This window comes from Cheilinus undulatus, linkage group 19 (assembly GCF_018320785.1).
Source record: "Cheilinus undulatus linkage group 19, ASM1832078v1, whole genome shotgun sequence".
NCBI classification, from domain to species: Eukaryota; Metazoa; Chordata; class Actinopteri; order Labriformes; family Labridae; genus Cheilinus; species Cheilinus undulatus.
In genome coordinates, this window is record NC_054883.1 from 14,529,031 (window position 1) to 14,556,134 (window position 27,104).

Below are 27,104 nucleotides of genomic sequence, written 5' to 3' on the forward strand. Positions count from 1 at the left end.
GCCAGACTGTCATCAGGCAAATGTTCAAAGCTTCAACTCCAAACTGAAAATGGAGAATCGGTGTCATTTGAGAGACACAGATCCTGCATGGATACAAGGTAGAGAGGGACACCTGAAATGCTCCACCTGAATTTTTTTAAGGCTTTTTCTCCTGTAGCTGGAGGGACTGAAACACAGTCACACGGTGCAGAGCACTGGTCCTAGGGGTCTGGGTAGCTTTCTCTGTATGCTTCAGGTCATTGTCTTACTGGAAAATAAATCTTCTCCCAAAACATAGTTTTCTGTCAGACTGCATAAGATTGTCCTCCAGGGCAGGCAGCCAAAAAGCACCCCTACATGATGCTGCCACCACCATGCTTCACAGTGGGGATGGTGTGTTTTTGGTGATGGCCTATGTTTACACTTTACATCACATCTTCTCTGATGGCTAAAAAGTACCATTTTGGTCCCATCAGATCATAGAACTTTCTTCCACTTGACCATGGAGTCTCCCACATGCCTTTTGGTGAACTCTAGTCCAGATTGAATCTGAGTTTTCGTCAACACTGGATTTCTCTTTGCCACTCTCCCATAAAGCTTTGACTGGTGAAGAACCTGGCCAACAGTTGTTGTCTGGAGAGTCTCTCCCATCTCAGCTGCTGAAACTTGGAACTCCTTCAGAGTAGTCATAGGTGTCTTGGTGGCCTCGCTCTCTAGTCTCCTTCTTGCATTCTAATTATTACCCACGACGATGAAATCGTCAGGGGTTTATGTAGAAGGTTCTGCATCTTTGTTCGTCTGTTTCTTTCTTTCTTTATATGTGTACAAAATAACTCGAGAATGGAAAGTCAGATCTTCACCAAACTTTCAGGGAATATTGGGATAGTGACAGGGAAGAATCGATTAGATTTTGGTGATGATCCGTGCACCTGTTTGTTTTTTCTCTGACTTTGAAATTTTGAACACCATAGTAATCAATGGGAGCATAAGTTCCTCAGTAGCGCTGCTTAGGCGTGGGTCTGCCGCCTCAGACGGCCATTCTAGTTCAGTTTGTGAGGACGGCCTGATCTAGGCAGATGTGCCATATTCCTTCATTTCTTCATGATTTAACTGAACTCTGGGGGATGTTCAGTGCCATGGGATATTTTTTTTTTGTATCCATTCCCTGACTTAGACTTATCAATCACCTTTGCTCAGAGCTGCTTGGAGTGTTCATTTGTCTCCATGTTGTAGTGATGGCCAGGAATACTGATCAAATCTGTGACTGGACCTTCCAGAAACATGGTTCTTTGTACTACACTCACTTGATACACATTCATAGGTGATCCCCATTTCACTAACTGCAAGACTTCCAGCACCATCTGTCTGGACCTCTGTTGAATAAGGTCAGTCACTTTAAAGGGGGTGAATATTTATACAACTGCTTATTGCCAACAACATGTTGGCTTGCAAATGTAAAAATGGCTTCAGCGATACCTGAAAAGCAAGTTTTGATTTTTTTGTAGATTAATTTTGTTAATACCTCCTTTCTCCCCAGGACTTCGTATCTTGTGTTTTGTATCTTCAGCAGGTCTTGCGTATGGTGTATGGTGTCTTTTTTTGGTCTGAATTGTTCCTGAACAGTAGTAGAAGTTATCAAAGTATAATGATTTTCATTTCCATTGTTTCAAACTTGGGCTGTGAAATCAATGTCCATCTGATTCAGGCAGCTCAAATGTATTGCCTATTGACAGGACTCAGAAATGAGCTGCTACAGTTTTTCTCAGTAAAATGATTTTTGTGTTTTTAGACTGCCTCCCTTATGCTCTTTCTTTCTATTTTTTTCTTCTGAAACTATTTTTTACAAATAGAGGCAAATTTATCTCCTGCTGATGCAAAAAGTACCAGAGAGCTTTAGTGGAAAGTGATATCCTAAAGGGAGGAAATGGGTAAAATCTTTATTGTGAGGCAGAGCAATCATGAAAATAATAATGCTTCATGTATAACCTATTGACTGCTCATTTTTCAGAGTAAAAGGAATGCTTGAGTGTCCAATCTCTGTATACTCAGAGTGTTCCAGTGGGTTCGGTAATTCTTCATATGCTGCTTTCCCCTATTATTGTGATTATTGTGTTTACCTCCAAGACAGGAAGTGGCCTTGTTCTGTCAAGGGTGCAGAAGATGACAGAACACCTTCCCTTTATTCCTAACCAGTGTCACAGTCATAATGGTCGCTTCGTCGAAAATCTGGTGCCACTCTCACTAATGTTTCCTCATCACAGAGCTGCCAACATACAGACAAACCAAATGACCCATGACATCACATCTGTTTATGTGGCAGTTAGGCAGACACAGCCACTGAAGATGGATCACTTGTATTTTCTTTATCATTCTTTATTATCCACTGGGTGTTTGAGAAGTTATGAGTTATCTTCTTTTACATTAACTAACCAGATTAACAAACTACCTGTAAGAGGGAAATGACTTTGGTGGTCAAGACACCAGAACACTGAGTATACCCATGCCCGTTAAGGCATATTAGATGAATATTAGAAATTTCACCCGTGAATAGGTGCGGCGTGTATGACTGATGCTCCTCTCTCTGGGCTTGAAGCTCTGTCTTAGTAGGAGCAATGATGATTGGCTGTATAATGGGTTTTTGTAGGAAAATGACAAATGTCTAAGGCAGAAAGGAGAAGTTTTAGTAAAGATGTACTCTCCTGTGTGATTCCATTTGCCTTTCTTTGATGGGAAAGAGTCTGCAAGAGTGTGAGGGACTTTAGGTGTGTTTATATCTTAATTCACCCTGGTATAAATGAAACCCATTCTGCGTTTTATTTATTTGGCTATCTGTACAGTCCAGACAAAGAATTGAGGGCCATTTTCAGATATGGAGCGGATCTGGACATGCCGACTCTCATGACTTGCAGTCATGCTCATTTAATGATACCAAACATTTCAAATGATTTTGTCCTATATTCTTGATATACAACACTTGGATCCTAAATCGTACGGAAAAGGATAAAATATAGGTGTTAGTTAAGCCTTGATACAAGCAAAGAAACACAAGCTTGCTATTTGAGAATTTTCAGATCTCTGTGACAACACAGGCATATCTGAACCTCTAACTTAGAGGCACTTTATAAAGCTGGATGCATCTACTGCAGAGTTAAGAGCTGCTTTCTTCCACTATGGTTAGAACTTTGATTAAAAAAAAAAAAAAAAAACTAAAAATCTGAAGTAGTTGACAATATACTGAAATTAGCAAGTGGACAGAGCTTTGAAAAATTACACAACTATTGTACTCCAGTTAAAGTGCAGTTACTTTGGTTAAAATTGACTAAAATAAAAGTTACTGTACTGAACTATAAATCCACTCAGGTAAAATAAAAATCATTAGACTTAAGATTTACTTTAAGTACGGAGTAGCTACTGGGGAGGCGTACAGTTGAACATGATCTCTCATCACTACATCTAGTTAATCTTAACTTTTACAGTCTTTATTATTTTACAGTTTGACAGAGCTGCAGTCACTCTTTAAAATTTGTGATTAGATGAGCTTCCTCTGGAAGAATAAAGAAGAGAGTCAACTTCTGATGAAGAATATGCCCTATACATCCTTTAGAAAGACCCAAAGTCACGGACAAGAACTTAACTCAGCAGATAACTTCACTCATGGTGCAAATGTGTCTCACACCAAAAAAGAACAACAATCTTTGTATCTCCAAATAAACACTTTTCGGGGAATGAAAGAATAAAAAGATACTTTTTTTTTTTTTATCAGTTCATCATTGAATGGTCATTGCCAGCATCTCTTTGACACTTTTTATTATTGTTTTTAAGTCAGTCAAACCCACTGACAGATGTCAACAGTGACCAAAAATAAATGTAAATAATAATAATGAAGCTACAAGGTTTTGGCCTGAAGCCAGCAATGTCTAATCTGTGATAACATGCATATTATCTGTCTTTTGTGCATCTGCACTTACATGCATATTATGTGTCAGTACATCTGTGTTAACGTCCAAGTTCTTTTGTACACCTTTATTTTCATGCATGACTTATGTTAAACATCTGCATTTGCTTGCATGTCATGTATCTTTTATACATCTGTATTCATTTACATGCTATATGTTTTGCACTTTTCTATGCATGTACATGCACATTATGTGTCTTATGAGTGTGTGCCTGTAACTGTCCTTGCTAATGACCTGTGATAGAGCAGTCAGTCATCCTCACCATCTGTGGGCACTGGCACATAACCTGTCTGGTCAAGCAGAGACACATGAATCAGCTTGTTGGCTTCCAGATGCAAATTGAATCTCACATCATGTCAGCTTGCCTCGGTTCAGTGGGGATGAGTGATTTTGTTGTTTAAACTTTAGTTCTTTTGGTGCAATATGGAGGTCAGCAGCTGTTTTTATGCTTTATCTTATCATATCTTATCATATTATTGATCTGATGTACTGGTTTGTGATATTTATGCCATGATCATAGATGGAAAGAATCGTTCTGTTGTCACTGGTGTGCATCTGTTGTATGTTATGAGTTCGCCATGTTTACTGAACATTTTCATCCCTGTGTGTTAACATTGGCCTATTAGTATTTAACATACAGTAAAGCTGAGAATGATATAAGGTTAAAGGATTCCAAATCAGACAACTGAACACGGTCACATTATAACCGAAATCACTGCAGTCCAGCTTCAGGAGGACATGGAGGGTTTCTTATCATTTTTCATAGCAGGTGATTTCATCCAAAGCCAAAGTAAACTCATGAAGGTGCAAGAGGAGTGCACACAGATCACTGAATTCCTCAAGGTATAAGAGTGGGCCATAAATGAACACCAGGGGGTGTGCTCAGTTTTTTTGTGTCCATCACCTGACTTATACTTTTCAATAACATTTTTTCTGAGTTGCTTGGAGTGTTCTTTTGTCTTCATGGTGTAATGGCAGCCAGGAATACTGATTTACCAGTGACTGGACCGTCCAGACACAGGTGTCTTTATACTACAGTCACAGGGGGAAATTTTCCAGTCCTAAGAGAGACAACAACACACACCTCCTGTACATTTTCTAGTCTTTCTGTCTTTCTGCCTCCCTGTCTACTGTTCCTGCTGGGATGTGGTCCAAGTTTAAAGGCCAATCCTCTGGGGCATCAAAGAGACCTCACCGCTGAAACCACATTAGTCTTAACTCCTCTCGTCTCCCTCCTGCCCTCCTGTCACTCACATCTCCCCTATCTCTCCTGTCATCTGCCCTTTACGTGACTTTCCTCTCCTCTTTCCCATCACTTCTTCAGTATTCTGACCTTCCTTGAAATCTGCCCTCTGTCCTTTCCACTCTCTTCACTCCTCTCATTTTTCCCCTTCTCTTCATCTTTGACTGATAGGAGTGAGACAGAGACATGGCAAGGCGTGGGGAGAGGGGACTACGTCACTACATCAACCACAGTCTGATGATTCATCAGCAGCTGTTTAACGTACTTTGTCTTCATTAGCTGCTGCTGGTTTCACTTCAGGAAAGTCTTCAGAAAAGTTCTAAACTAAAAACTCTGCAATACTTTGTCTACGAATAAAGTGTTCCCTGGTTTGGTCTTTATACAAAACAGAAGGAATGGCTTCTGATATGATCAGCATTAAAACCTATGTGGTGCATTCATCTCTGCTGAGATATCAAATGAGAAAATCTGCAAGTAGAAATATATAACGATTGATTCTGTCTCTTTTCACAGATAACTACTGGAATGCTGCCTCATTCACCACCCCCTCATCCTACCTGCACTTTGCCACCTTCCAGGGTGAAACCAGCGCCGACATCTCCTTCTATTTCAAGACCAGCGCCCCCTACGGAGTCTTCCTGGAGAACCTGGGCAACACTGACTTCATCCGCTTGGAGCTCAAATGTAAGAAATCTCAGTGAGTTTGTGTACAGCTGATTCTCAAAAAGAAAAGAATATCATGAATTTTTTTTTTTTTTTTCCATTATCTAATTCAAGAAATGAAAGTTCTAGGGTCATCTCATCCGAAGTGAAATTATGCTTAGTCATGCATTAGTAATTGGTTGGAGCTCCACCTGAAACACTGACTCCAGCCTCAGTCTACTCCTTGAGAAGCTCCCTAAGATCTTGAATCTGCTTCTTTTGTCAATCCTTTAGAGGCTGAGCTCATCCCTGTTGCTTGCACAGCCTTTCTTACCACACTTTTCTCTTCCAGTCAATTTTCCATGGATCTGCTCTGATACAGCCTCCTAGAACAGCCTGCCCTTTCAGCAGTGACCTGTGGCTTATCCTCCTTGTGGAGGGTGTCAGCAGTCCTCCCCATGATTGTGGTTGTGTGTAATAAACCAGAGTGAGAGAATGAAGGCTCAGGAAACCTTTGTAATTTGGACTTTTCCACGATATTCAAATATTTTATGACAGTGTGTTTTAGATGTAAGCCATAATCATCAGGACTTAAACAAAAATCGAGTCTTTGAATATTTCAATTTGTTTGAGATGAATCTAGAAAATATGGAAATTCAACTTATTAGCATTTATCCAGCAGTCTGATGGTGCAACCTTTCACCACACAGTCAGAATAACCCAAACTGATGCAGCCAGCCCAATTCTGTCCTGATTATGCCGCAGCACTTTGTTTGATTGCAAGCAAGAGCAATCATTTATTTCAGGTAATTGTGTGTGCCAGAATTATTATGAATCTCTGTTTAACCAAATCACTCATTTTCAGGGATGACAAATCATAAGCTCTCTCTCTCACACACAAAGACAAATACAGAGATTATCCATCCCTGATTCCCTCTCTTTTTATGTGTTTCTAAAAAAATAATTAATGCAAATCAATCTGAAAATTTCACCCTACATAACTTTGATCACAACACAAAAATTATGAATGTTACTATGGCCTTATTTCAGTGTGAGCCTGCACATTGTCAAATGGTACAGAAGGATATGGAGAAAAGGCGACACACAAGAGGCAACAGACATTTAAAACAAAAATGATTCATCTTTTCACATCCTCCAAGTCTTTAGTCCAAGTTAAGACTGGCAATCAGTGTTGTAGGTCTGTATGAGCTTGGTCCAGCTACTCAAATCAACATCCATTCAGTATCAATGACCTGGTGTCAGGATGAAGTCACGTTTTCCCAAGAATGTCCCAACTGCTATCGAAGAGAGCAAAACATTTTTATCACAACTTCTCCAAATATCCTGGTTTTATTTTGGATGCTTGCATTATTCTATATTGCACTCAGAAACAAAATGATTTTACAAAACCCAAAAACTACCGGGGTCTAAGTGATTAGCCCCCCTGATGCTACTAATCAGTTGTGTTTTGTTTTTGCTAGATAACAGCCTGCAGTCATTTGTTCTGGTATTCAGCAAGTCCCAGACTCATCTCCTGAGGAATCCCAGCCTATTCTTCTTTGGCAGATCTCTCAAGCTCTTCCAGATTTGATGGTCGACTTTGGTCTTCAGTTTACCCTTCAGGTTTTCAATAGGATTCAGTTCAGGGCTTTGTACAGGCCAGTCAGTAAAGTTCACTTTGGTCTTCTGGAGGTAGTTCTTCACCAGGAACCACGTAGGTCTTGGGTCATTGTTGGAAGACAAAGCAACAGCACAGACCCAGTTTTACTGCTCGAGGTTTCCTTTCAAAATCTTCACATGTCCTTCCTTCTCAGTGACTCCATCCGCCTTAATGCGATTCTCAGTTTCAGGTGCACTGAAGCATCCCCACAGCATCACACTCCCAACGTGGGGACTGTTGGGTTAAGGCCGGCCCAAACTACACAATGTTTTTTTTTTTTTTTTTCTTTTTTTTTCAGGCAGCATGTCAGACTATGGGACTAAAATCTTGGCCTAGTCTTGGCTGACAGCCTGGCCCCACTATAAGTGTGATCCTGCCCGCTCACTATATGCTGACCTCACCACTGTCACAGGTTGTCGGGGCGGGTCAAAGAGTGTCAGTCACTCTACAACAGACGTGCTCTATGTGATTGTAGCAGCCTTTAGCTTGTAAAAGAAGAAAATAAGAAACAATTATGGATTGGATTATGGATAACAATTATAGAACCAAGAGGAGGACAATATGGACCGACTCTCTTTCAGATAGAACATCAGGTATTAGTGTGATAACGTAAATAAAATGAAATAAAATTTCACATAAGTTCCCTAGAGGGAGAAAAGTAAAGATTCATGTAAATGATGATGCAAAGATAAGGAGCACATGCTGTCCTGTTGGTAGGCTTTAGGATTCATGCCTTTGACGTCAGGTCAGAGCATCACACTAGATGACGATGAGAGAAAAATTCTGACATGCTGGTCTTGTTGAATTGTGGTTGTCGGGCATCGTGGAGTGTCTTGGATGTGTTGAATACTACAATACTGTTTGTTGTTCCCGACACTCAAAATCGGGCCAGAGTTTTGACGATGGGCTACGATGTTGCAGTCATGCCAAAATCTGTCTGAATTTGTGCTTCTCTCTTTAGACGCCTCTCCCTTCTGTCTCCAAACATGGGCAATGTCTCTATGGCTAAAGAGCATTTGTTTGGTCTCATCTGAACAAAGGGCATCATTCCAGTATCCATTATCTTTCTCCAGGTTTTCCTTAGCATACTTCAGTCTGGCTTGATCGTGTGTCTTTTGCAGAAGTGGAGTTTTTCTTGATCTGTACAGGAATGGACTGAGAAGGTCGTTTGTAAGTCTCCTGTTTACTGTTATGTCATTTCTTGCTGCATTCCTATTGGTTGGTTTGTGGATGTGGGTCGTAGCAGCAGTGCCATCATGAGATGATCATCCTAAATTTCTGACACTGTCAGAATTTGATCCCAGGCTATCTTTGGTCGCAAGACCATGACAACGGCTGTCTATCACCTGTCTCAGGATGCAACGCAGGACCACCAAATTAGATCCAGGATCAAATATACAGCATGATTGGTCATCTTACATCTGGGACAGCCTAAAATCACACAGTGTATGCCAGGATTTAGACACATCTCTCACTAGTTTTCTTTCCAGATTTTTTTTAAACCTTTCTCTTCCTATCTCTGCCAGGATTGTTCTTTACTGTGTGGCTGTCTTTGAATTTCCTGATGATACTTTTCACTCCAGTTCTTGACACTTGGTAATGCTGTTTTGGACTGTTAGCACTGGGGGGGAGGCTAATAATTTAGAACGTGGCAGTTTTTGGTTTTTCTGAAATAATTTTGTTTCTGTGTGCAAAGTAAAATAACATTCACATCCAGTATAAAACTAGGTTGTCTGAAAAAGCTGTGTTAAAAATTTTTCATAAGGGGGTTAATAATCATCTGTAACTTGCTTTTCTTGCCCATCCTATGTCCTGCTAACCTGACAGCCTAGATAGACTTTTCATATATCCGTTGCATGGACTACATCTCAACAACAGCAAAAGGTCTGCTGTTTCCCCTCTTAAAGAGGCCAGACTGTTCAACAGTGTGAGGAGAGAAAAATGCAGAGCTTAAGGTTAACACAGAAAATGAGACGGACAACAGAGTTTAGATTAGGTGACGGGAAAGAGACAAATGAGCGACACAGTGCCAACCATCTGAAAAAGCTAAACAGAAAGAAAACTCACATCAGAAAAGCAGAATACAAATTCTCTTTCAGTGTTTGGTTGAGATTACTGTAGAACTTTCAGCCTTTATAAAATTGAAAAATCTCTGCTGATTTTTCTTTCAGTTTACGTGGAAGTATGTCTCACACAAACACATTAGCACTGATGACATCCATCTCAGCTCTGCCTGTGGAGGGAGGATATAAAGGGAAGTTTAAGGGCATTAATCTTGCTTTATTGTGCTGCAAAAACATAAAACACACTAATGCCCCCTCTCACAGGCTGTGATAACTTTTCTTTCCATTTGTGTATTCTGATAATGTTCAAGCATTTAAAATGTGGCTCCGCCATGCCCTGCAGACATGTGCTTTGCATACAGATGCTATTATTTCAGTGCTCTAAAGCAAAAGTCTCACTGTCTGTGTATGCATCGGTGTGTGCTGCTGGGCATTGTGGGTTGTTGAATATGAAAGCACTTTTTGAAATTTATCTTATGGGATAATGCACTCAGCACTCTGGCAGGTTTTAGCAGGGATGATTTCTGTTGCCTTTTACATCTCATCAAAGTTGTAATGATTGTCTGCAATGAAGAGGAAGGCGGAAGAAAGGGATAATGGAGGGGAGGATGGGACTTGGCTTATAAATAAGACTTATGGAGTATGGGTAAGTGAAAGCATGAAAGCAAGAAGTAAATATAGAGACAATGAAAAAGCTATAAGGGAGTAAAACACAGGGAGGAAAAGAGTAGACTCAAGGGAGGGTGGATAAAAGAACAAACATGATATCAACAGGATCAAAATGAACGAAGAAAAAAAGAAGAAAAGAGAAGGTTTTAGAAGCAGAAGAGTCAGGAGGACTGAAGAAAAAGTGAGTTGAATTAGAAATATACTTTGCCAAAGTTGTGCATTCTTGGTATTTACCCACTGGGCTTTACTACTAAAGATACCCAGCATGCATTTATAGATTTATGTCTCTTACGAGCTAAAAGGGCAATTGCTATGGAATGGAAAAGTGTTAGTAAACCAAGCATGAATTAATATATTAAGGATCTCTCATTGTGTTGCTTTAGGGAAACTAAAATATTTAAATAAAGGGAAGCCAGAATTTTTTTGAAAAAAAATGGGGGAGATTAATAGAGATTCTTAAATTTAAATAGTGGTAGTATTCAGCAAGTGCTGTCCTGGGTGACGGCCCACAGTAACCAGTGTTAAACATGCATTTATCTGATTACACTTTCTGTATTGTCCCAGCTTTTGTTGAATGTTTGTTTGTAAGTACACCTTTGTTCCTATTTCTCTATGTATATACCTGCATAATAATAAGAAGAAGAAGAAGAAGAGGAAGAACTTTATTTATAGAGCACTTTTAAAAAAACAAGGGTTTACAAAGTGCTTTGACATGGTTAGGAACAATAGCAAAGCAACCAAGACAAGACCGAGACAAAAGAACAATGATACCCAGAAACATCAACAGAACCCAACAGTGCAAGAACAGAGAACATGATCAAGTGAATAAACTAATGACATCAGAACCTAGATGTCACAGACACCATGTAAACCATGAGATCATGGTGTGCAGGCATTGTAACCATAAAAACTAAAACATCAATGATCAGTAGAGCACAAGCGTCGTAGGTTCCATAAAAACAATAAAAACATAGGAACCCAGGCAACACAGAAACCCAGCTACACAGGCTGAGACCAGGAGGACCGAAATGCAGGATCACAGTGATGTGATGTCGTCTGTTAAAACCAGTTAGAAGCCTAGCTGCAGCATTTTGAACCAGTTGAAGCCGAGAGAGGGATTTTTGGCTGATACCTGATAGGATAGTTGCAATAGTCCAGATGGGAAAAAATGAGAGGGTGGATTACCTTTTCTATATCTGACTGGTGGAGAATTGGTTTTATTTTGGCAATTGTGCATAAATGAAAAAGCATGACTGTATAACTTTATCGATGTGTGTTGCAAAGGTGAGGTTGGAATCAAATTCTACTCCTAGATTTCAGGCTGTTGATTTAATATTTGATGACAATGGGCCGAGGCTGTTTGTGATTGTATTGGGAGAGTTTTAAATATTGAAAAGAGTGTATGTACGCATATTTGTACATATACGTACATGTACATATGTACATTTGTACATATGTACATGTACATTCATCTGTACATAAGTATGTAGTAATTTTTTAATATGTTTTACACCTGTTTTTATGCATATACTGTAATTTATAAATATATATTATGGTGTGTTTATTTTGCACCTTTTATGAGATATTACAATTGTCATATTGTTCATTACTTCAATTATGCCATTTTTTTTACTATGAGATACCCCAGTTAAAAAAAAAAAAAAATCCACTTTAATATATAATCTGAATGGAGCCAAAGTGAGGCAATACCATTTAGAGCAATGAAGTGGTTATTATAACTACATATCAATAATTCTTAATAGCATGGTTCCCCCTTGGGGGTCGCAAGATACTGAGAGGGGGTTGTCAGATGCCTCAAAAACCTAAGAATATTTTTTAAACAGTTTAAAACAGTACATTTTACCCACTTTTCTGATTCATATACTTAATGAAATATAAAATAAAAGCTTGGTCATTTGGAGAGACTTATGCAGAAATCAAAGTTATGTTTAAAAAGGACATGATAGTAAGTCTGCACACCAGCCTGCCAACAGATTTGGCTGGTTTGTTGGATTAGCCCTGTCCAGTCCTGTGAGCAGTCGTGTATTGCAAAGCTGAAATCTATACGAGCCAAATGACTGGCCTTCAAACAAATGAGCCGTTAGATGAGAAAATGAAAGCAAATTTACCTGCAGAGTGGGCTACGACTGAACAGGAAGATTTATGGGTTCAGAAAGGTTTTTTTTTTTTTTTTTTTTTTTTTAATGTGATAAATTAGTTCTTTTTTCCCCCATCCCTTCAGCTCCAAATGTCGTCTCCTTCTCCTTTGATGTTGGAAATGGACCCGTAGAGCTGACCGTCCACTCACCCACACCGGTCAGTGACGACCAGTGGCATCATGTGATGGCCGAGCGAAACGTCAAAGAGGCGGTCCTTCAGCTCGATCAAACATACCGTGCGTCTCAGCTCGCTCCTGCACAGGGACACACACGGCTAGAGCTGTTCAGCCAGCTCTATGTGGGTAAGACACACAATTCAAACATTTAACAACCCCCTACATGTAAGACTGATGGTCATCCACACACATTAGCATGTAGCCTTGTGCCCTCCATGCACACATTCATTGTGAGGATGTCTGGTTGGTTTAGAAGTTATGAGATGTAGCAGCATTTATTTAAAAACCAACATATTCTGTCTTTAGAGGCTTATGTCCAGCTTAGCCATAGTATAGCTAATTAGTTTAATGTTAATTCAGTGCACAAAGCCATTATACTCTGATACACAGAAATAAAGGCATGTACACGTCCTCAGAAATTGAGCTATGTAAGTGACCAGAGTTTTAATATAGTAGAAGTTGAGCCTCTGCTACTGAAACTAACTTAATAGTGTCATAGAGGTCATTTCTTTCATATTATAATACTTATACTCAGCATTAATATGTCTCAGGATCAAGAAAAAGTTATTTCAAAAGAAGATATTAACCATATGACTTTCCTTTTCCTGGACGTACATATTGCACCAGCTATCAAGCACTTATTATCACAGCAGTTGTGGTTAAGTTTAAACTTTGACGAATGGTTATCCTTTAAAGCTTCATCTCCCTAATGTGAAAAATTCCCCTGAAGCTCATTAGAACTTTACTTTGCAGATTTCCTCCTTTTGTGCTGAGCCGTCAGTGCCCCCTTTAGACTTAAAATTCCAATCAGACACCCAGATACGATAGCCTTCCCCTCCCTATATCAATTTATAAAATAATTTCATTATCCTATTACTTTTTCTGATTCAAATACCCAACTTTTAATGTTCTAGTTTGCCTCTTGGTGAACAGATGAGGATGAAATTATTTTATGAAAATTTCAGGGTTTTGTTTTGTTTGTTTTTTCTATTTTTCATTTTGGATTCTTGCATTATTTTACTTGCAGGGTCTAAATTATGACTCCCCTTTAGAGCTGGTCTTTTTATTGAGCAATAGTACAAACATCAGTTAGGGTTTAAGCTCTCACTTGTGAATAGGCAGCTGTACTGCTCTGGCCTCCTGATGGCCATCCTCCTGCACCACGCCCATGCTCCATCTCTCCAGGTATCCTCCCAGCTGTCCCTCCATGTGGTCAGTCCCGGCGTCTGCACCAGCCCGCCAGGTCCTGAGCAGCCAGTATGGTGAGCAGGATCAGGCCCGAGAAAGTATGCCACGTGTCCGTAAAAGCACAGCTGCCATTCCCATCAGCTCTCCTGAGCATGTCAGCATTAGACACACAGTCTTGCTAATGATACACAAAAATGCACCAAAGAGAAGCTATCACAAAGGGGTCTAGTTGGCATCTCTGGCCACCACTCAACATCCAGTCCTCACAGGAGTATATTAAGACTGGAAGGACCAAGGACTGAAAGACACTGACTTTCGTCTGCATGCTCAGATACCGGGAATGCCACACTGTCTTGCTCAGCAAACCAAGTGTCCCATGTGCCAGTCCAAGTCTGTGGTTGATTTTAACCTCGCAGTCAGCGGTTCGATGGATTATACTGCCAAGGTAGATGAACAGAAACTAAAACTTTAGACTCGAACCATTCACAGACAAAGATTCAGTGGCAGCATCCAAGGCATCCCCAAATACCTGGCTCTTTGTTTTGGCCCAGGAGACATGCATTCCCAACACTTCAGCCTCCTCACTCAGCAAGTTAGGAGCCCTCACAACGGCATCTATTGTCTCCACAAGGATCACAACATCAAATGTCAACAGTTTGCTTCCCCTTCTTCCAGTCTACACAGGTACTGAAGAGTGTCGGGGCTAAGATGCACCCCTGTGTCACCCCAGAACCAACTAGAAAGAAGTCAGAGGTGGAGCCACCATACTTCACGACACTCTCTGTACCAGAACATGGGGCAGACATCAGTTGGATGAGCACACATGAGATCCTCCTGAAGATGGTGCTTGAGAAAGCAATTAAAATTACCAAAGGGGGATGATTATTTCGTCCCCATCAGTATGTACTTACACGTGGTGAATGAAAGAGTCATTAGGTGACTTGCAGCTACATAATGAAGGGATGTATCAGATAGTGGAAGGCAGAGGAGCAGCAACTTCTCATATCTGATCTTTAATCCCATCCTCATCCCTTTCTTGTGAGGAGTAAAGGTCAGAGAAAGTTACCCACAAAGAGGAGAGAAGTGAAAGGTAGGGGTTTAAATGTGGCCCCCTGTTGTCCAGAAAAGATCACTTCCTGTTTGATCCAGAGAGAGCACAGAGCTTCTTGCAAGATCTTGACTCCTTATTCTTTCAACATCTTCGTCCATCTCACACTCAGTTAGATTTTGATTCAGCTGCACAAAATACAATACTGTGCAGAATTTTGATAACTTACATGATCTGTTTGTAGGATAAACACAGCAGGACATTGCACCTTTCTTTCCATATCTGTATCATCTCCTTCCCTCATACTATTCAGCTTAAGTTTAGCTATTCCCACATGTCCAGACTCTTAATATTGATTAATTTATTCAATGTAACTATCTGTCCTTTTTTCCCCCTAAACAAAAAGTGAAAAAGTATTTGCCCCTTTTCTGATTACTTATTTTTTGGACATTTGCCAAACTAAATGTTTCAGATCATCAAACCAGTTTTCATTTCAGACAAAAGTAACTTTAGTGCATACAAAATGCAATTTTATATATAAAAAAAGCCAACTACGTGGAAAAGGACATGTCCCCTAAACCTATGAATTAGGAACTGATGGCCAGACATTCTCGTTCAGGATTTTCTGGTAGAGAGCAGAACTTATGGTTCCATCAATTACATCCAAGTCCTAAAGCAGCAAAGTAGCCCCAGACCATCACACTATCCCCACCATGTTTGACTGTTGGTATGCTCTTCTTTTTAATAAAATGCTGTTAGTTTTAAGCCAGATGTAATGTAAACCTTCCTAAAAGTTCAACTTATGTCTCATCAGTCCACTGAATATTTTTTTCCAGAAGTCATGGGAATCATCCAGATGTTCAATCAAATGTGAGACAAGCCTTTGTGTCCTTTTAGGTTGGCAGTGGTTTTGGCCTTGGAACTCTTCCATGATGCCACTGTTGCCCAGTCTCTTTCTTGTTGTTGAATCAGGGACTCTGACCTTAACTGAGTCAGTGAGGCCTGCAGTTCTTTCGATGCGATTGATGTGATCTTGGAGTCATTTTGGTTGGCAGGCCACTCCTAGGAAGGTTAAGCACTGTTCCAAGTTTTCTCCATTTGTGGACAATGACTTTCAATATGGTTTGCTGGAGTCCCAAAGCCTCAGAAATGGCTTTTTAACCCTTTTCAAACTAGATGTTACAATGTTACAATGTCATTTAGCAGACGCTTTTCTCCAAAGCGACGTACATTTGAGAGCAAGAACAACACAAGCAATGATCTAGACAAGAAGAAACAACATCAGTAAGTGCCATCAAGTGCTTCAGGTTCAATTGGACGCAAGTGCTGCCGTGTAGAGTTTAAGGCAGAGTACCTAAAATATACGTTGTTTATTTAGTTTTTTTTTTTTGTTTTTGTTTTTTGTTTTTATGTTGTTTTTTTTTTGTTTTTGTTTTTAGACAGCAACAATGAATCAAGGAAAATGTGGGATCACTAATTGCCATTCATTAGGCTTCACAACAACTATTTATCAAGTACCAAGTGCTGGATCATTCCCAAAGAGCTGGGCAAAGAAATCCCAGAAGTAGAGCAGGACAGTGCGAGCTAACTATAGTTGGGAAACTCATTCAACTACTGGGGACAGCAGTGGAGAATAGTCTGGCTGAGACTCAATCTACTACTGGGGACAACAGTAGAGAATTGCCTAGCTAAGTGCAAAGTGTTCTCTGAAGAGCTGGGTCTTTAGCCTTCTCTTGAAAGTAGACAGGGAGTCTGTAGATCGAATGGAGTTGGGTAATTCATTCCACCATTTAGGGACAACAGAGGAGAAGAGTCGAGCTAGTGACTTAGGAGCATGATGTGCTGGAAGTACCAGGCGCCTTTCGCTGGCTGAGCGTAGTGGGTGAGAAGGATGGAGACCTGGATGAGGGACTCCAGGTAAACAGGAGCAGTTTTACTTCCTGCTTTGTAAGCAATGATTAGAGTTTTGAATTTAATGCGAGCTGCAACTGGAAGCCAGTGTAGAGAGATTAAAAGAGGCATGACATGAGCTCTCTTGGGTTGGTTGAAGACCAGGCGTGCTGCTGCGTTCTGGATCAACTGCAGAGGAATAACTGTGCTACAAGGTAGGGCAGCCATTAATGATTTACAGTAGTCAAAACGTTATATTATAAGAGCCTGTACTAGGAGTTGTGTAGCATTCTATGTCAAGTAGGGTCTGATCCTGTTGATGTTGTAGAGGGCAAACGGCAGGACCGAGCAATCGAGGCCACATGGAGCTTGAAGGTTAGCTGGTCATCAATCATGACACCCAGATTCCGGGCTGACTTAGTGGGCAAGAGATTATTTGATCCAAGCTGGATACTGATCTGCGGTTCCACAGTGGGACTGGCTGGGATGATAATGAGCTCCGTTTTGGGCAGGTTGAGCTGAAGGTGACGTTCCCTCATCCATTTAGAAATATCAGCAAGGCAGGATGAGATCCGAGCTGAGACAGTTGTGTCATCTGGTGGAAAGGACAGGAATAGCTGTGTGTCGTCTGCATAGCAGTGATAAGAAAAGCCATGGGAGCGGATGATTGCACCAAGTGAGGTGGTGTATATTGAGAAAAGTAGGGGACCAAGCACAGACCCTTGAGGCACCCCTGTTGATAAGCCATGCAGTTTAGACACTCCTCCCTTCCATGATACTCTAAAAGATCTCCCTGTGAGGTAGGACTTAAACCACTGTAGGGCAGATCCTGAGATACCAAGTGAAGAGAGTGTGGAGAGGAGGATTTGGTGGTTTACTGTGTCAAAGGCAGCAGACAGATCCAGCAGTAAGAGAACTGAGGACTGACCAGCTGCTCTGGCCAAGCGAAGTGATTCCGTTACCGACAAAAGTGCAGTTTCAGTAGAGTGGCCCCGCCTAAAGCCAGACTGATTCTGATCAAGTAGATCATTGTTCTGCAAGTGTTCTGAGAGCTGGTTGAAGACTGTGCGCTCCAGTATTTTTGATAGGAATGGGAGAAGTGAGACCGGCCTGTAATTTTCAACCAGGGCTGGGTTGAGAAGATATTAAAGACTTTGTTTCTCATCTGTTCTTAATTTTCTTTAGATAGTGCCATGATGTGTTGCTTTTTGAGATCGTGAAGCTTACTTCACTTTCTCAGACCGGTTCTATTTCAGTGGTTTCTTGATTCAACAGGTCCAGCACTTATCAAGCTTGGATGGCCAGTGTAATTGAACTCAGCGTTCCAAAAAATGTGGTTTATCACAGTAAATTCATGATTTAACAAGGGCCAAGGTATGTTTGGATGGTAGGTTTCTATGTCACATAAGCCACGCCTTTTCAGAAAAGGTTTTTCAAAGCATTTTTTGTCTGTTTGGGCTAATTAAAAGCCGGGGAATGCAGATTTTTATCATTTTGATGAAAATGTCAGAAATAACACCAGCGTTGATGTGTTTTAGCATAGTTCAGTCAGATACCTCAGTGTAAGTGTTCACTACCTCTTTGATTTATTGTGAAATGTCCCCATTCCTGCTATCACTACAGATGTGATGGAAACATATTTTTTTACAGTGCTACAAACACATACTATCAATGAGAGCATTGTTGGTAGCACATTCTTCATATGAAGGTCTGATTTCATTGGTAAAAAGTGAACTCAGTTGATGCTAGCAGATGCATATGTGAAACTGGAGAACATATGGCATAAATATATGGCTCTGTGATTGCCCAGTGTGCCATGGTGGCTATTTTATCAGATAAATGAATGGTTTTCTCTGACCTCAGCTTTGGGAAAGCATATAGCTGTGAAGCAAACAGATCTGAAGCACTGTGCTGATAAAATGGGATTATATATTATCTTTAGTGGGATTGCTGTAGGGTGAGGATGGCTTTACAATGGCATTTAGGCTACATAAACCAAACATTTTCATCTTAAACAGTTATTAACATAGAGTGTGCAAACGCTGTTCTTGAGATCTCTCTGGTGTTTAACATAAAACAAAGAAACACAGAATGATGGGACATACCTCCACTCTATTTACACAGTTGTTCCGCTATAATGGAAGTAAAGCAGAGAAGTAGTCCTGCGGTATGTTTGAGTAAATGTAAAATTTTCTGCACAGTTAAATCAGACTTCAGAAACAGACCACATTTATGTCAACTATATAACTTCACCAGATATAACAGTGCACAATATATGTATATTTATCCCCACTCAGTAATGTAGAAGCTGGATCTTTTATAACACACATTCACACACACTCAAGCATGGCAAAGGTCAAACATTCAGCTAATTTCTAATTATGCTGTTACTTTCTATTAGTCCATGCATGCCTGAGTACTGCATATAAACTTTCTATTAGTCCATGCATGCCTGAGTACTGCATATAAACTAGTTAGTATGGATTGCATCCTCATTAGGACATCATGAAGAGCAACATGCCTGTAAATAAATAGCTGCTAACACACGCTGTAAGTGCGGGATTTTAATAAACGCGCATGTGTCTGAATTCTGTTTTGTCTATAATTATATGATGATCAGTTTGCCAGCGTGTTTCTGAGGTTTTTATGTGTTTTCATCATTTAAGTGTAACCTGCAAAGCCAGTGGATTGGCTAGATTCTATGTCTGTCACCAGGCAGAGCCACCTGGCACATCATTTGAGAAAAAGGTGGCAATAGCTACACTGAAAGCTTTCCTAGGCAGAAAAGATGATTTGTGGGGCTTTTTGCCTTTATTAGGATCAGAAAGCTGAAGAGAGACAGGAAATATGGGTAAGCACCGAAGCCCAGAGATGGAGAATCAATCCTGAGATGGGTGCATTGAGGACCACTGCCTCTGTATATGTATGTGTTGGAATATGAGTGCGGTAAACATGTGGAAACAATGAGATCTCTGTATGACTGAATTTTGATCTAGACTGGTAGAAAGTTGTTCACCTCTTTTCTGGCTTGGTTTAACTTGGGCAGTGCAAATACAAGAACCCACCATGTCACTGAATGCTATGGGGAGTTACCTCGCCCTTTAATGGCACTTTGATATAAAATGACTGAGCAGTTCATCTCAAAACAGTCTGTTTTTAGCCGATGTTAGTGCCTTCATTGGAAGTTAACAGCCAGCTACATGCTGTGTTTTGTTCATTGTGGGGTACATTTCCCAAATTTGTCAGCCATGGTGCCCTGCAGGTCATAAAATATTTTATAACAGAAAAAAAATGTGCCAGAAAACAGTAAATTTATAACTTTGCAAAGCAGATGGATACGCCTGTTTCCTTGGTTTTGAATGGCTAATCCATCTTGCAAAGCTCACATCTGAACCGTTTGGGCCCGGTTAGAAAGTTACAGGACCAATCAGCGACGAGGGGCAGTACTTTCAGGCGCAGCAGAGTCGTGACATAAGCAAGCAGCAACAACAGGCCGATGCATTTATGGTGGAAGAGATTAGCATGGATGCTGCTACAGTTTTATCAGAACTTGGCAACATTTCTTCTTTTAGGGAAAAACAAAGAACAACAGTGAGTTGTTTTCTTTTCAAAAACGACAAAAGCTGTGTATCGACATGTCTACAGTCACCTTGTTTCACATTATTCCTCAGTAGCTGCGCACGCGCAGCTTGATAGCTGCTACGTCACATGTTTTGTTGCTCTGATTGGCCTGTAGAGATGTGACAGACAGAATGTTAATCCAATCACATTCTGAGTTATTTTCAAAGCCTCTGCCCTTTCCCAGACGCTGTGTATTGAAGCTTTCCCAGATGGATGTGTGAAATACATCCATCTGGCGTGTCAGGTTAGTAAATTTCACCCCGAGCGTCTTTCATTTTTCATGATGTTGAAGCTTAATTTTCTAAGCTCTGAGATGTTCCTCATAACTAAAATTCGACCTGGTGGTTCATAACACAGTGGCCTGCCATGTAACAAACCTAAAAAAATGACTTTTAATCACTTAATAGGGACTTTAAGGTTGATGTTGCTGATGATATAACCTTGCAAAGCAGATGGATTGGCCAAATTCCTTGCACAGCTTTAGTCTGAAACAATTCTCTGATAATGGATCTGACAAATCTGCATCATTTCAGGAGAATGAGGAGGTAGCTACAGGCAGGGTTTAGCTGTACTAGAAACCGATAGCAAAGGCTGCCTCTGGTGTAGCATTTAGCTCAGAAAAAGTGGCAGTTTTATCAGAACTGGACCACATTTCCATAAAAAGTGCAAAGAGCAGGTCTTTACATAATGGAAACAACATCACTCCTCTGCTGACCTGCTTTGGCAGGTAACCTGATCGTTACAGGCGGGGTTTTGTTGTACTGTAAGCTGCTGGTACCAGATTTGTCCTGGCTGACAGATCTGTCCGGAGTCCTGTGCCTTTCTATGACATGACAAACATTGTTGACCAAGGCATCTCCATTGTTAGATATTTTTAATGTTTTATATTGAAAGTAACTGTTTTTATTATTATTCATTTTACTTTTTACTGTCAATACAGTGTTTCTTTTTTCTTTTCTAGTTTTTTTAATACCCTTCTTTTGCAGGTTAAACTGAAATTTCAACCATACAATACTACAAAGATATTTGTAATAAAAGATTGACACATCTGTGCAGAAGATCTGTTCAGTTTTAAAGTTAAATTTACTGCTTTTCACAAATAATATTTTTTTTCTCTCAATCACAGATAATCCTCCTTAATTATAGCAAGAGTAAACAGGAACATTGAGACATTGTAAATGTCAAATGCAAAATGTTGTTTTTCAAACCCTCAGTATCACCCTAAAAAATACAGACGGCCAAAAGAGAGTGGTTTGGAGGTAAAGACAAAGTCACTGTATGGATAACGTTACAATGCTAAAGTTAGCTTTCAATATTAGCTTTGTGGAAAGCTAACAGGGTCGCTGTCCCACCGCGTAAGCTTCCAACCAATAATAATGATACTTCAACGTGTCATCACAGCCAATCATATTTTGTTACGTCATCATAAGCTGCAGGCCCTGGACAGATCTGTCAGGGCAGACACATCTTGGACCTACACCAGTATAGCAATTAGCTTGGATGTAGCTGTAGTATGTAGCAGTTTTATCTGTGCTGGGCTACATTTCTTTATTAAAACGAGAAAAGAGCCACACAGAAAGATGACTTGACACATATGTTTTTGCATTGCTCTCGACTGGCCCTGGCAAATGTTTCATCCATCAACGAGCTCCACCGTTCATGAACTTTGACAGCGCTTTACTGCTGAGCTTGCACTACTTCCTAGAGCTGCACATGTCTACTTCCTCATCTTGTCAATGAATGTGACAGACAGAATGTTTGTCCAATCACCTCCTGCCCTTCCTAAACGCTTTGTATGGATTTCCCATACAAAGCGTTATCATCCATGATCAGCTGTGAATAGCTTCTGTGTATGCACCTGTATGCCCATGTCTCTGCAGGCCTCAGAGCCTGCTGTACGTTTAATCACACACTGATTTAGACCTGTGTAAGCAGGTGGCACAAACCTCCAGCCAATCAGTGCTACAAAATAGATTAATGAACAGGTGTACTAAAAGTCTAATCTGCTGCTGGAAGAGAAAGAGGAGAAAGTGAGTGAAAGCCCACCTGCATCCTGATGTGTGAATAGCTGGCTAGTTAAAGCAAACCGCAGTAGATGTAGCACTCTTAATGAGACTGTGTGGTTCCCATGTGGCTAAGCTAAATTTGTCTGTTTGTGTTATGCAGATGAAGCCTGGGTGTTAAAGCCTCCCTAACACGTGTCTACTTCTCTGTAATCAAAAAGATGCAGCTGAGAGGTTTTAATAACTAAAATGCCCCTCGGCTCTTGTTAATGATGGTGTGCATTAGTGTGTCCATAATCAACTGTCCTCTGTAAGCTAGAATCTATACCTGTGGGTGGATGTTTATGAGTGTATTTATTGCGATAGTCATTTAGGCTCACATTAATCTGGTTAACAGCCCTCCTCTGTCCAGGTTAATGGTTAGTTGGACAGTAATGGTGTATGGCCAGAATGACGATGGCAGCACTTTAGAAGAACATCTATCAACGCCCCAAGGCTGAGCAGTAATGCACGTATGAACTCATTCTAGTCAGGTGTGCTTTTTTACATGCCTCTGTTTGTGTGTCTGAGTGTGTGAGATGTTCATAAAGACACAGAGTTCATTCAGAGGTTTAAATTAGTGAAAAAATCAAAATTAAGGTTGTTTGAAGAGCGGTGCAACAGTCAGAATCATTATTCACTGTCTTTCTATCCCCTGAACTTTCATTTACACTGATGCTAACTTTGCTGTTTTCTTCCCTCCTCCTCAGGTGCTGCAGGGGGGCAGAGGGGCTTCCTGGGATGTATCCGAGCCCTTCGGGTGAACGGCATCACCTTGGACCTGGAGGAGAGAGCCGAGGTGACTCCTGGAGTCAAACCTGGCTGTCAAGGTCACTGTACCAGCTTTGGGATCTACTGCAGGAACGGAGGGAAGTGTGTAGAGAAATACAACGGATACTTGTGTGACTGCACGAACACGGCGTACGACGGGCCGTTCTGCACCAGAGGTGAGGGGAGTTTTTCTTTAAGGCAATTCAACCTGTCTGTTTTTCTTGGGTTAAAATAACCTGGCACAGAGAAAAATACCCTTCATAATATTTATGTAACTTGGAATTCGATGACTTTTCCTAGATTGACCCCTACATTAGAAACAATGATATCTAAGCTGTACTAAAAACATGTTCTACCACTGTTTTCTGGTCAAAATGACCTGAAAGTTAAATTCGAGGTTACAGAGTCAGTTTCATTCCACAAAAATGTGGGAATGCTTTAGTTCTGTCTAAGATTGATCATTAGCATGCATACACATGACAAGACATGAAATTCCTTATTCATGTCCTTTTTTAACTGCATATCATCACTGTTTCTACACATTTTTGCCTGCTTTGCCTCTTTTTTGTGTCTTTTAACCAATTTATGAGTGTTTATTACTTATTAAATCATTACTCATTTTTTCCACTTTGAACCTGTTTTTGCTACCTTTCAACCCACTTTCACTTCTTTAGCTGCACATTGTTGCCTCTTTTTGTCACTTTTTGCCTCTGTAACATATTGTTTCGACTGCTCACCCATTTTTGACACCTTTAGCACATTTTTGCACTGATAACTTTACTTGATAACTTTATTTGTTTTCCGTTTTTGCCTTTCTATATTTTCTGTTTTTTCTTTTTCTTTTTTTTTTTAGCTTCATTGAACCAATTTCTACCACTTTCTGCCTCTGTCGCTTTTACCACTTTGAACCAATTTTTGCCCCCTATAACCCATTTTTGCCACCTTTTTACTACTTTTCACCACCAACTATTTTCCCCTTTTTTGTTGCTATGTATGTTATTTGAATTTTCCACTGTGTAACCACTTTTCTCAATTTTGTGACACTTAATACACATTTTCCCATCCCTTTTTTGCCTTTTTGCATCTCGTAACTGATATTTGCCACTTTTCTCCATATTTTTGCTTTTTTGAACTAAATTTTGACACTTTCACCCATTTTTTTGTCTTTTTAACCCCTTTTCACTACTTAAGCCACTTTTTCCTGCTCATTTTTTAACCTTTTTTTTTGTCTTTCTTAACCCATCTTTGACCACTTTTATCTCTTTTTTGTTGCTATGTACGAATTTTTCCCATTTTTACCAATCTGCCACTCTATAACCACTTTACACATTTTTTTTTTTTTTTTTTTTGTCCACTTCTTGCCACTTTTAAAACTTTTTTTTTTTTTGGCCAGTTTTCACTTTATTTGTCTTTTTCCAATCATATTAATATTTTCAGTTTATTTTTAGGGACAACACATCCTGTAGGTGTTGTTGCATCTAATTAATGTGCATCTGATGCGATGTATGGCAGACTTCTAGCCAAGGTTAATTTGACCTCTTTATTTATGTTTCAGTCTGTCTGCCATGTGAACAGGAGAAAAAACTCAGATTTGGTATTGAATATTCCAATAAGCTGCTTTATTTGGGATGTTAAGTGAAGGTGGGTCATTTTGACCCAGGAAGGCACGGGGAAGTCAAAGAATGTGAGGACAACACAAGGGTTAATCCCTAAGGTTTGGGGAATAATCCTTAATAAATAATCCCTAAAGTTAACTTTTTCATCTTCCAAACTTCAGTTGCAGAACAAATCAAGCTCCTGCTGTGTGGTTTCTCAGGTATTTCTTTATTTTTTCTCTCTTTTTCTTCGTTTTGCTAGCGCTGCAGGGTTTTTTTCAATTCCCTAAGGTTTCAAACTGCCATAAATAACTTCTGAGTTTCCCCCTTCGTGCAAACACATTACTTTTGTTGAGTCTCTCTCTAAAATCAAATAGCACCAGGATTACTCCTGGAGTTGGTACATTTCAATGAGCCCCATTTCCAGACAGACCACATTAATATCTGCTGTGATCCATGATTGTTCTCACTTCCTTTTCACTTTGGAGCTGCTGGTGTTCAAAGTGTTTGGGCTGATGATAAAAGGCACCGACGGAGAGTGATATTGTTCTCACCCACCGGTTCTCCCTGACTTCAGAAAGCACTAGCTGAATTTTTAAAGTGTGCAAATGCAGAGCTGAGAGAACAAGTGACAAAGTGCAAGTGCTGTTTCCAAACTGTGTAGAAGTTCAGAGGAGACATGTCACTGTGTACCTCTCTGCTCCTGTTGCACACTGCTTAAACTTCATGTTTGTTTCACAGGGATTTATTAGATACAATATTAAAGTTGTGTTTTGCAAAACAAGTTTTGATGAAATGCTCTGGGGAGGAGAGCTGCAGAGTCACAGGCTCTCAACCCAAACACATGAATTAATTTGTTTCCTCAGGAGGGAAGAGTTTTTTCTTCCATGCTCATAGCAAGTGGCGTGAAGGGTGATGAGATGACAGAAAGACAAGCTGTTTTCTTCCATTTGTGTGTTTGGGTATGCTTGAGAAATATTTCCTCAGTGTTTGGTGACATGCTTGTGTAAGACATGAGAGACTCAAGGAAACAAAGACGAGGACTGAGGAGGTTAGAAGAGACATTTCAATCAAGAGACACACATTTGAAACAGAATGGATGAAGAAGTGGACAAGCACGAGAGGTCAATATGAGAGAGAGCAGAGTGGTGATGTGGCTAAAGAGGAGAGAGTGGCATCATGTTATTCGTTAGATGAGGTCAGGTGACGAGACAGTTGATTTCCTCATGACATCCCACAGACAGTGGCAGCTACAGCAAATGATAGCAGAGATGTAGTGGCTGTGTGAGAGAGGAACGAATAAGAACTGAGCTGTGACTGAAAATACAAATCCATGGCTATCCTGACTGAACTAGAGCTTTTATAGATGTGCTTTCCTCAGCAGCCACGTTTACATTTACAGCCACATCCGTTTGTGATGACAGCTGTCAGATGGCTAAGAAAGCCGGTTGTGTCTGCACAAATACACACTATATTAACCCTGGATTAGGGTTTAGTATCTTTAGTAGATCACACATGCCTGTACTCCAGGAAAAACCTGCATTCTGCTGACAAACAAGGCTGCCCATAAGGGGCAAGGAGCCAAAATGGCGGCCCCTGCACGTTAGCAAAATCATGGTCCATTGAAAATTAAAGCTGTGATATCCATATCTTAATCTTAACCTGAATAAAACTCGCTCCAATCAAAGCAACAAACTATTTAATCTTATTTATATGTGCTGCTGTGCAGTTAAACCTTTTTTTTTTTTTTTCCAAATTGTAAACTCTTTTCTTAGAACAGAATAGCTTTTTTATGGTAATGTTGAAAATGTGGAAGGGCACATTGGATAAAACCATTTGGAAAGTAATGTCACGCTTCAAAGCCATGATGTGCACAAAAATCAGGATGCCAAAAAATAAAATGACACACCTTTAAGGAAAAAATGATTAGATAATTCTGAAAAGTGGCAAAAATGGTTTGAAATGGCTAGAAAAAAAATGATGAAAAAGGGGAAAAAAGTGTAGAAAATAGGTTGAAAATTGCAGCAATTGGTCAAAAGAGGCAAAAATGGGTGAAAACTGGCAAAGATTGGTTAAAAAATGCAAAAATGGGTGAAAACTGGCAAAGATTGGTTTAAAAGGGCAAAAATGGGTGAAAACTGGCAAACATTGGTTAAAAAAGGAAAAAATGGGTGAAAATTGTCAAATACTATTAGTTTAAAGAGGTAAAACCTGGCAAACATCGGTGAAAAGAGGCAAAAATAGGGGAAAATTGGCAAACATTGGTTAAAAATGCAAAAATAGGTCAAAACTGGCAAACATTGGTTAAGAGAGGAAAAATGGGTGAAAATTGACAAACATTGGTTAGAACTGGTGAAAAAGGGTTAAAAGAGGTAAAAAGGGCAACCAGAGGCAAATGGCAG

At 40.1% G+C, this 27,104-nt stretch overlaps 1 protein-coding gene across 1 annotated transcript in view; it reads left to right on the forward strand.

Moving 5' to 3' along the window:
- The window catches only part of LOC121527357 (contactin-associated protein-like 2), a 282,121-nt gene that overhangs the window by 234,565 nt on the left and 20,452 nt on the right, over positions 1–27,104 (forward strand). Inside the window, exons 18-20 of the mRNA XM_041814293.1 lie at positions 5,692–5,862; positions 12,455–12,673; positions 23,047–23,283. Coding sequence (XP_041670227.1) covers positions 5,692–5,862; positions 12,455–12,673; positions 23,047–23,283 — 627 coding nt within the window. The remainder of the gene's footprint in view (positions 1–5,691; positions 5,863–12,454; positions 12,674–23,046; positions 23,284–27,104) is intronic.